Consider the following 12,078-nt stretch of genomic DNA (forward strand, 5'->3'; position numbering starts at 1 on the left):
TACTCAAACCTCTCCCTTTGTGAGAAGAGCTACCAATATTAAATTACTATTTCCAAAGAAGTTTTAGATTGAGAGCGGCCAGCCACAGGCTGGCTTTTTTCAGTGGCAGGTCAGGGTAGAGAAGATCTTACCTGTACGCATGTGTTGTGCAGAGCAGATGGACACAGCCTGTGGCTGCTGGGAAACACATGCCAAAGGTCCACCCATATTGCAGAGGAGGAACTGCAAGAGTACAGCCCCCCTCACCCCAAGAGTCAAGCGTAGTTGTGCTCTTGACTGCTATAAACCGAGCAACAAGGAATAACTCTGGGACATGTGCAATGTACCTTATACTCCCAAGTATTTCACTCTAACGCTCTTTTTTTTTTTCTTTTTAATAGCAACAAATATTTCTCTCCAGATGGTGCAAGTGTCCCACATGGTGTTTCTACTTAGATTTATAATCCTTAAACCTCATTACGTTACATGTTGTTACACTAGATTACATTCAGTGGTCATGTAAACTATATGGCAGATCTATTGTGCCACACTGAATGTCACTAGCATTATTCCATTCCCAATTCTGCACAAACACATTTTATTCTAAAAGGAACTTTGGACATAACAATCATTTCAATGTGAGAAAGAACAAAACCTCATATTTCAACATTAAAAAAATATCTTCAAGGCCTTTGCTCTTTTTTCTTCTTCATGCCAGCAGCAAATTAACACTTGGGCAATAAAACTTGCATGCATCCCCTCCTACATCTCCAGTAATATGGCTTTTAATCCAAACAGTTCACTGGACTGAAGGGGAATTACCACAGTTCCAAAACTCAAAAATTTAATTCTTTAACAAAAAATGAAGAATTGGTGGAAGACAGGTATCCCTCATTGGAGGCCATGCCCTGAAATCAGCTCAGGAAGTCCTAAACAGTAATACTCCAAAATTTAACATTGTTTTTAGAAAGTGTTTACTAAATGGGTTTGATGTCATTATATCAGTTAGAAATTTTAAAGATCTGTTAGATCAAATTTGCTGCCCCTGAGAGGACATGATAGTTCCCAGATGGAGAACATCTAAAATACTTATATTGAATGTTTAAAAGAAAAGAAAAGACGCGTACCATGTTTTTATAAGCTTCCCACATTTGGAAAAATGTCTAGGCCTATTAGAAACATTAATTGATACAGCAAGCATAAACTGAATCCAAACCAGAAACTGGAAGGCCCAAAGAAACAATATCGAAAACATCATGCTTCTAAAAATGCACGCAAGCGTTCACCAAACTGTACCGAGCACTTCAAAAACAATGCAACAAAGCAAGACTGATGAAATTGTTTTCCTCTGGAGACAATGGGTTGTCACAACCTACTTGAATCTGGACCAGTGCCTTTAAGTACATGTGGCAAGCACAAATATTTTGCAAAAAGCAGTGACAGGGAGTACATACATGGATTATTTCATGCTTTTTAGCCATAAGATGCCACTTTTGTTCTTCAAAAATCCAGCTAGCTCAGTTTTTCTGATATAGATAAATACCGTGCTCTTAAAGAAATGTAGGTCACAATGTAAGACTATATTTGTCATGCTTTTGTCATCGGAACCATTGAACTAACGCAAATTGGTGATTGTTGGAAAACATAGTATTTGTATAATTTCATAGTGGGTTGTTGAATATACACTGCAGAAATTAAATGCTTTGCAGTGCAAGTCTGAATTATTTGCCCACTGAAAATATATACAAACGCATGTTCCATAACTTAGAAAATGAAGCAAAGATTTACATTCAGAATAGAAGCAACAGATTCAGCAAACAAAATAAAAGCAGATTTTAAATTAAAATAAGGAAATTGATGATGCTAACAACAGGAAACAAAGAGAATAAAATTAATTGAAAAAAGACATGTAAAGAATACTTGCAGATATGTAAGGAATATTGCATGAGGGAGAAGCAATATCCATTCCATTCTGAGAAAAGCTAATATTAACCGTCATGTGCAACAAGCAATATAATGCCATTAAATTTATCTAATACTTACATTAAAAACTTGAAGGGAATCAAGCTGAACCATACAGTATCTTATTTTTAAATATAACTTATCACAAACTGCATAGCCCTAGCAAAGACTGTAGGTTCTTTCTTTTTCTGAAGGGATGAGAATAATTTTATCTTCTGTGACATCTGCACAGACATCGCTAATATTGCTGCTTCTTATGTGGGAAGTTTTCTGTGGATGCTGCAGGTAAAAACTAGCAACGTGCTTACCCAGCCTGCTACGCCTTATCTCATCAGGTGAGACTGGACGTAACTTCCTCTCTGCCTTGATTTCCTCCAGTATCCTTTCATGAAGGCTGCGTGGCCGTGGTGGGGTTGGTTTCAGTTTTCTTGCCGAGGCCTCGGGATATAAAGATAATCATATTTACATAAACCAGTGCTTCCTTGAAAGCAGATTTCACACTTCTTTTGGAGAAAAATGTGGAATGCTGTGATATGATTTTACATGCACTAAATTGTAAAACTCACAGAAATTGGAAAGAGGGTTGTATTTTTCCCCAATTCATTACAATTTCCCAGAGAGATAAAGGGCTGCTGGTAATAACAGTTATTAATTGGTAGGTGCAAGATATTACACAGTGTTCTTTAAGAAACCACGTTCTATACACAGAAGAGAGTATTTTTGAAAGCCCATGTCAGAAAACATAATATTTAACATATTCCTGGGACACAAACGTGCTTTAAAAAGCCACATTTTTGTTAGGAATGAAGCCCACTGGATTACATACAGGATTTAATGGAGGTCGCGATCGGATGAAATCCAGGATTATTTCATGGGCACTCTTTTTTAATCGAGGTGGAATGTCACCGTTGACCTGGAAAGGAGAAAGTGAAATATATATTTCCGGGTTTTGCATTCGTATTCATGCAGATGATGAGTTCAATTGATAATTCACAACTACCCTGACAGAGCTTGCAGTGTTCTGACACCTGCACTAGGCATAAAACCCCACCAGTCTTGAGCAGAGCAATAATACATATGCAGAGCACAGGCAAGCAAAAATGTAGGTAACAGCTTTTCAGCTTTGCAGATAGCTGCAGAATAACCACAACTGCAGCAGCTTTAATCAGCAGCACTCAGGATTTTGAAATGATGAAATCAGATATCAAGGCTGCAATCATGTCTATGGGAGAATGCAGATGAAGACTGCATCTTACTTGAAGGAAAAGCTTTTTTAAGAACAACTTTAAGAACCATTTTTAAGAACAACTATTTGAACCATGCCTCATTGCCAACCATTACACACAGTCTCTAATATTCTGTTCTTAGCCTCTGAGAAAATATGGATGCTCTTTAAGGCCCCAGTTTTCTTGATCTCCTTACCATCTCCCAAGCACTGACGAGAAAGCAAAGCTAGAGCTGGCACAGTCACCAACGATTTGCTTGTAGCAATGGATGAAAAATATGTTCCCCTTGGTTTTTTGTCTTTACCACCTGTCTCTGTTGCTCTGGCCATGAAAAGATGCCCTTGTTTGTAAATTCCAGCAGAAGGAGAGGGAAGCCCTGAGCATGATTTCATAGGTACCTCTTCACCTGCACTTTAAAGATTACTCAAGTGTAAAACGAAGTTTGTTAATACGTCTATAAAGTAAATCATGCCACAGCATGCCATTGGAAGTAGAGGAAGTGCGTTTCCTCGTTGTAGATCATATACTTCTGTAGGAAAGGGGCCGAGTAAGGGTTGTTTGCTTGTTTATTTGGTCTTCTCCAGAAAGACAGGTATTTCTTTCTCTGATACCTCATTTAGACCTAAGACCATGTACAAGACATCACAGGAAAGAGTCAGCAATTCACTGTAGGTACAGGAGGTAAAAAAAGGCGGCGGAAGTTTTCCTATCATATGAAGAATTTATAAATTGTAAGCTGGGAATAAGTGTATGGATTTGCTTAAAAAATTCACCTGTCAGCTTCAGTCTTCATACAGCACGGTGCCCAAGCACACTGTCAGGGATGAAAGAGCATCCTATGCCATATGTCCTGCTGGTACCTTCTATTACTACACAGTAGCTGGCTATCAGCCCTTTCCTCCAATTTGACAGAACTTCCCGTGACACTGTATTTCCTAGACCTAGCGTCCCAAATTTAAGCACTTTTTTTTTTTTTTCTTTTTTAAGGGTCACTTGGCTCATTTTTCTTTGGGAGACTCTATTCCTACAAGCTCAGTAGCAAGAAAATACAGGTAAAGACACAGCTCTGGTTTGTCAAATCACATGCACTTTTCCTAATCAGAAGGAATGCTGCAGTCAGAAAAATGGGTTTAAATGCCCATAAGGTCACCTGAATATGATCCCCAATTGAACTTCAGTAACACCACGCAGCTTCCATATACGCTCTGGTCACCTCAGACGTGCCCTGATGCCAGGCTGAGGCAGAGCGACAGCCTCCCAGAGAAGATTCATCGCTTCCCCGATAAGGAAGAGGACGCAGAGTCCCGCCAGGGGACTCTTTCTGGAGGTATCCTACCCCAGACATGGTCCAAATTCTATTTCTTCCCCCCTCCCCCTTAGCTTCCTTAGAGTGAATTTCATATAGCTTGGCAGAGAATACCAAGCTGCTAAACTCTGCAACATGCATCACCTTCCTAAAAATAGTGCCAAAAAATTAAAATTGAAAAGGTTTATTTTTAACAGTGATTTGACATTTTATGATGAGGAGAATATTATTTTAAGTGGTGTGACTGATTTATTCTGTTTAAAGACTAAGCAATTTTTTGAGGCCAGCAGGCTTTGCGGGATTATTAATGAAACGAGAAGCCTTTCTTCCCTAGTTTACTGTTCATCAGATGTCAAAGTTGATAGCTGAAGTTGAGAGTTATTACCATCAGAACAGCCATTTTGTAAACTGATAATCTCTGTTCCAGCCTTGGGGAACAACCCTCTGCATGACAATAGGAAATAAATAATACATGGCTCTGAGCCTTTCACCTCAGGGCACTCTACGCCCTGACTTCATGCCACCAGGGTATAATTAGTATCAGGATTCCCATTTGATTGGAAAAGGAGAAACGTAAGATTTGCTTAAGTGATTTTCCACAGGATACACAGGGAGCTGGTGACAAAGCAAGTGGATGTTTTGCAGCCAATAAGCCAAGAGCAGGAGCGCCGGTGGCAGAACCGACCGTCTCATACTTGGTGCCCAAACAAGATGCTGACAGAAAAGACACCGAAGGGAAGCTTTTATCCTCTCTGTCCACACTAGATCTATTTCTTTACTCAAATTAACTCTCTCTGTAATGAGCAATTTCATATGCATCTTTTCCTTTTAATTACTTAAAATTCATGGCTCTTGATTAAAGTCTAAATCAGAGATATATTGCAGAGATGCAGCCATGATACATGCAGGGGAAAAAAAACAACCAACAAAATTATCTTTTTTTTCTCACATACCAGATTGGCCCCCACTGCAAACTAGTATTCAAATAAATGCCTCAAAACACTGTAAAACTATCCTAAGTCTTCATGTGTGTAAAACAGCTTTTGTACAGCAGTATGAATTGAAACTGGCAGTGTGGGGAAAGCATAACCAATGATTATAAAAATCAACCGGAAATTTAGAGATTTGAACAGCTAAAGCACAGAAAAATTACCATGTAATCATCTACTCACTCACAACCTGCTACCATCACATTTTAATATATAAATATGGATTTGCAGTTAAAGAAATAACTGCAAACAGTACTTAGTAACCTTTGGCTGAAACGCGAGCTTTGAAAATGGTGATCCCAAACAAGAAGTACATAGCACGTACTCACAAAAACTATATCACTTATCATTGACATTCAATAATATCAGCCACTTGTCTCACTATAAAAGGTGACAGCATTAAGTAGGAGAGTGCTATTTCTAAATAATAAGTAACATGAAACTGATACTCTTTTGTACTATCTAGAAATTTTCATTTCAAATGAGACTGCATGGACACCGAAACAGAGGGGGCATGCTACATCATTTCCAGAACAGCTCATGATATAGTTCTGTTGTGAATTGAAGTATTATAAGTAGATATATATTTGCCATCTTTCGTTATGCAGACAGTATAGTGCTTTTGTTAACATAGTTGTCATACAGTGCATATTTGACACCACGCAGCAAGCTCAAGCAGCGGCATCCAAGAATGAAGTGCTTTGGTACTTCACATCGTAAGCCACTGTATTCACACTGCTGTTCCTGCCCATCTATTATAGATACAAGTTTATGATACCACATGATAACCACAGTACTTACACAGAGTCACTCCTCCTTTGAATACCCCTAAAGCATGATTAGGAACTGTAAAGCTCACTGCTCTACACAGGATGACTCCTAAACTTCTGCAGGAACGTGTGACGAAGGCAGAAAATGAAAAAAAAGGCTAGTTCCCTGCTTAAAGCAGCTGAATAACACTCAGTAAAACTAAATCAGACCTGTGCATAAGAGAACGACAGACTCTACGATGCTCAGCTGGACAAACTGGTCAAAGTCTGTTCCTCACATTCTCTATGTCCAGCTTGAAACATCTGAAATCTCGCTTATGAAAATACTGTCCATGCACAGCTGTTATTGCAATTAATGTAAGTACTGTAAGATGCTAAATACTGTAAATAAATGCATAATTTTTGTTAAAAATACCCAGTCATGCCACAGGATTCTCAGATTAGACATTCAAATTACTGGATATTTTTTATAATAGCTTCAACCTATATGCCTAAATTCCTCTTTTGCAGCATGGCCAAGCTAATACCACTGCATCACAGGTATTTGTGAACAGCTCGAATATGAAGATGAGAGCACCGTTACCTATGAAGAATTTAACTGTTATGCAATGTAATGCTGAGTTGGGATACTACATAAAAGGTACCTGACAGCCATGCATTGAATAAGTAAGGTAAGAGTTATCAGCTACTTGTTCAATAAGCACTGCTCAAGAAATACAGTGAATGGTGCACACGTGGGGGCGGGGGGGGGGGGGCCAGGAAAGAGAGCTAATTGTGAATCAATGTGGAATTAAAAGCTGTAGCTTAACACAAATGCATAATAAAGAAAAAAGAAGCCTGTAAGAGTAATTTAATTCTTAAATTTCCCCATTTCCAAGTGTTGACTTTACCAGTGTTCACAATTTTTAACTTTCTGGGAGTGAGTGTTCCATAGGAGAAAAACACTATTAAATCTCTCCAGCTAGACATGCAAAGATTACAAAATGCCAGGATGAAAGTTATCTTCTTCCCATAACAACGATAGAAACAAGGATTCTTGCATCGGAGGGATAGAGAGATGACAAATTTGAAATTATTTTCATATGTACTGAAATAGAAGTGCCAACGTCACTGAAACTAATGAAACCAGTTATTTACAAAAAGCCCAGAATTTGACATTTTACATCTTCAAAACATTTGAATATTTGCCCTATGACAGAATATGGGTGAGAACAGACAGCTCCAGTTATTGGCATCTGCTAACTCAACACTTTTTATAGCCTGAAACACCAAAATAGTTCCTAAGTAATGCATCTAATAAGAACATCTGTTCCTTTCCTAATTTCTACTCAGACTACTGAGCAGTCAGGGACAGACCAAGCACCTCTTTTGAACACAGCATTATATTAATAAAAAGAATAGTAAAGACTTCATGCTGCATCTAGTTTACTTTAAAAATTTACTTTATCTCTTGTTATCATTAGCAGCATATGCATTTTCACAAGCTACCAAGTCTAAAAATACTACCTATAAATTTCAAGCAAAAATTGCTTTTAGTAAAAATTTTGCCAAACATCCGTTTTGACTGATAGAAAGAAACATAATCCATCTTTCCCAGGGTGCCTTATAATGCAGATTTAGGATTCTTGTCCTTTTCTCCTCTTCTCAAGAACCATGACAGTTTTCTCTGATGGGAATACATATAATCAGCTTTGACCCACGACGGTCAGCTAAAAGATGCTGTATTTATGCAATCTAACTAAACTTGTAATTCCGTCTGAATCCTTCAGGCTCCACACATTTCACGTTGAGCTGCACTCTTATTGTGCATGCTTTGCACATTCTTCAAGCAGACCCTGCAGCAGAATCCAAGTTACTGAATTTAAGGTTTCTAATAAGAAAGAAGTTATTTTTCTAACACAATGTCATTAGCAGTTGTCAGACTAAGCCAGCAATTGCATCACAGTAACTTGCACTACAGGTACTGTACCTGCAGCTGACTGTAATCCCAATTCACGTTTACGGCCAGAGGTCACTTTGGACAATCTACCTGGCAGACAAGATAGTAGGACAAAAATAGATGCTTGCAGGGATTTTGTATACAGCAGAGGAGCAGCTGTGCCTCCAAGACCTACCACATAATGAAGAAAATCTCTTCTGAAGAGGCAGGAGCTTGCTCAGCAGAAGATGAATTAAAGGCTAGTCTGACAAAAGCAAAATTAGATGACCCAGGGGTTCCCATTCAAACAAAACTACTATCCTGATTGCATACAGTAATCAAGGTCCTGAGGGGACTGTTCCTCCTTTGCAGTGGGTAGTATGAACACTTAGCACAGTTCTCTGAATTGTTAGCGGAAAGACAGATAACATCATTACCTGGGTACGTATTTTACCCTATTGATCTAACATTTAAGCGACATCTGCTGCAGAAAATAAATACAAGCTGATAGTCTAAATCCAGATCTTGATTAGGGAAGTACTTTCAGTGCATACATAAAAAGACTTATATATGTAACAGAACTCATTTATTTGCTCCCCATGTAGTTGTTCCGATTTTTCCTCCTTTATTCTTTTTCCTAATGATCTCTGATAGAACAAACTACACACTTTCTGTCTCTCTCATCCCTCCCCCACCCCATCTCTGGATTTTTCTGGTGGAATCATGGCTTTCTCACTAACAAAGATTTTGTCAGGAAAGCAAATACATTTGAACACTGAATATTCTAAGACAATGCTTCCAATGCTTCCACTGTAACCAATAACAGGCAAAGATAAGTAAGTGCAAGGTATAAATATTGACATTGACCAATACATGCCTCTGACAAAGGGGTTTAAAATGTCCTACTAGGGATAAGGAGTCCTTTAGATCAGTTGCTAGCTTATCAGGAACATCTTAATGTTGAACACAATATAAACCAAATGGAAAGAAAGAACAGGGAGACACCACTAAATATAAAATGGGTTCTGATAAAAAGAGTGCCTCAAGTCAATCTTACATGCACCTTTACAAGTATCTAGGAGGAGACCCATCAACACTCGCCACCTTGCTTTGGCATATTGTCTTGACTTGAAAGCAGCAATAGGATATGCTGAAAATAATTAAGCTCAACTTCTACAAATTGAAGATTTAAAATTTTTTACATAGAGTATTACTTGACATTTTATAACAGATCACGGTAACATAAGTTTTCAAACACTCTAATATAGGTAGTAGATAATATAAGTTTTCAACCACTGTAGGTTTTCCTTTCCTGTCACAGTATCACTCATGTAACACCGTGGTAGCACTTTACATTCTGGAATTCCAAAAATCATGCTGTAACTCAAGATAAATGTTCTCCCCATTAAGAAAAGCCTAAAACAATCTCTCAGTGGAAAGCGTGACAGGACCTTTGATATGACTCTTAAGGTTATCATAAAACCAATACAAGTCATTTGTTCAAGCAGATGATATGTAGGTATGTCTTCCAGAATTTTAAATGCCTGCCATATGGAAAACAAAATTCACAACATTTGTCGGTTTCATGTTTTTCCCCTCAATGTACTATGTAAATTTAAGATGTCATATAAAAACCATGAACATTACTATCTACATGAAATCATAATTTCAAGGTTCTCAGAAAAAAAGAGAAGAAAAGAAGAAGATAAAAAAGAAAAATAGCATTTCAGATTTGACAAATTCTAGCGATTCTCTTGACTTACCATGACCTTCCTTAAGGTATAGCGTTTGGATCTAATATCATCCATCAGCATTTCGTACGGTGTGAGCTGATATTCTATTGGGAGTGGGTTGTACTGACGCTCTTGAACTTTCTTAAGTTTAACTCCATTTCGTAAATCTCGCATCACTTGTACCCAAAAACGTGCCTGAAGAGAAAAGAGAGAGAAGTTTTATTTGATACCTTACCCTTGAATAACACCTCAGATTAAACCAAAGTTGTTCATTCCCCTTTCAGGACACCACTGAATACGTACAGCTGTACTATTTTATTTTTAACACATCAACCAAACCCCATTTTATCTGCGGTTATTTTATATAAGCCTATTTTTAACCCTCATGAATGTAACAAAACTTTGTTGTAACTCGGCAGGACTGCAGAGTCTCACCTCAAGTGATATTCATCTCCAAGATAATACAGAAAAAAGCTTTGAAATTCTCATATCACACATCTCTATCTCCATTTCAAGTATACTGCAAGCACGTCAAAAAAGTTTCTAGACTTATAGCTAATACTATGTGAATTAAAACAACGATTGAATCTGAAACTTCGTTTCCCTTAGGGCCAGAACTTTCTTGCAAAATTTCCCAGCAGTTGTTCTTCAAATAGAAATTTTGGAATGGACTCCAAATCCTAAGGTCTAGCAATATCCTCTCAGTACTCAATTTCCTTTTGCTCTGCCTGTAAGAACACCACACACTAACACCTCCCTCTCATTTTTTGGGCAGCGAGAATGGCTGGAGAGGAGGAAGACTAGGTGGTGGACAGAAGATTGGCAGATTGAAATCAAGTACTTTTAAGAACCTCATAATATTCCTCTATGAACTGGCACAAATAGTAACTAGAAAATAAAACAAGCTACTTTCTGTTAAGAGTTTCTCTGTAACATTTTTCTATCACCATTGGAGAAACTCAGCTGATGGCTCTGCCTACGGCCTGGCTGCCCCTTTGAAGGGCAGTCAGCATGATACCTATCTAAATGTCCAGTCTTTTTAAATTGCAAAAGCTTCTCCATGAAAACAGTCTAAAGAAAAAATGTAATGCTTGGATACTTGTATTGTTTCATCTGTCTGCAAAGGAAGGTTGAGGCTCCATTTGGTTCTAACTTGTCATGAGTCACTATTAATTCATACGTTAAAAGAAAAACAGACATTGATTTTAACATAAACAAAACAACTTTAGGTAAGCATTACAAAGAAATATAAACTACTAGTAATGGTGCTGAATCACTATTCAATTGTTGTCTTACCCAGTCAGCATTTTTTAAGTCATCAAGATCTGTGCTGGATTCATCACTTGCCTCTTTGTCCATTTCTTGAATCTTCTTCAGATTCTGCCAATGAAAAGAAAATGAGCCAATAAATGAATGGTGGCATTACTCTCAAGTAAAACTGAGGCTTAATTTTTTATATCTGTTGAATTATGTTGTTTGGGTATTCTACTGAATGTTTATGACTTGAATACTAATACTGTAGAAGTAACTTGAAATACCATTTTAATATATTTCTCTTAATTGAAAAGTGGACCTTAAATGCTGAAAAAAAAAACTTAAGAGTTTTGAGTATGAAAGTACTTCAGATAATAGCATGCCAGAGGAAAAACTACACATAGAAATTTTAATATTCCTAAAATTGGGCTATGCACAGAAAAAAACCCAACCACCTAGCAGGTCTGTTAAGCTACAACATAAAAAACATTGACTTGGTAAAGATCCCATTCATATCAAAATTACTGTTATTTGTTGAATTTGAGACAGCTCATTTTTGCAGAAGGAGAAATTCCCAGAAAGTAAGTTGTGAGGAGAAGTAAACTATGAAAAATTCTTTAAACTGAATAGTGACAGACTTGCATATATATTAAGTAGTCTGTATAACATGGTTATAGATTCTGAAATCTGAGCAATAAAATCATGTAAGGAAGAGAAACAGATCTTTCAAAGTTAAAAACTGCTATTTATGAACAAGGTCAGATCATGCAAATATGGAAAAGTTGTCTGCAAAGGGGCAAAAAAAAGCTTTCATACTAACAAGAATATGAAAAATGATTAAAAGTTACAGCAGACCAAAGAACAGGCAAGCTTGCACGCAGACAAATGCAAGCGAAAGCTTTAAAAGGCTGTGGCTTTACGGAAATGATCTTATACACATA

General features: G+C 37.5%; 1 protein-coding gene across 4 annotated transcripts in view; it reads right to left on the reverse strand.

Annotated features, from left to right (window-relative positions):
- The window catches only part of SPIRE1 (spire type actin nucleation factor 1), a 134,753-nt gene that overhangs the window by 29,358 nt on the left and 93,317 nt on the right, over window positions 1–12,078 (reverse strand). For all 4 annotated transcript variants that reach the window (XM_087757032.1, XM_087757016.1, XM_087757025.1 and 1 more), the window contains exons 5-8: window positions 11,180–11,263; window positions 9,914–10,078; window positions 2,768–2,854; window positions 2,250–2,379 (exon numbers count right to left, since the gene is read on the reverse strand). In XM_087757032.1, the coding sequence (XP_087613158.1) occupies window positions 2,250–2,379; window positions 2,768–2,854; window positions 9,914–10,078; window positions 11,180–11,263 (466 nt within the window). The remainder of the gene's footprint in view (window positions 1–2,249; window positions 2,380–2,767; window positions 2,855–9,913; window positions 10,079–11,179; window positions 11,264–12,078) is intronic.

Source organism: Nipponia nippon, unplaced genomic scaffold (genome assembly GCF_047370975.1).
Source record: "Nipponia nippon isolate SJK-2023a ecotype South Korea unplaced genomic scaffold, ASM4737097v1 scaffold_1, whole genome shotgun sequence".
Classification (NCBI taxonomy): domain Eukaryota; kingdom Metazoa; phylum Chordata; class Aves; order Pelecaniformes; family Threskiornithidae; genus Nipponia; species Nipponia nippon.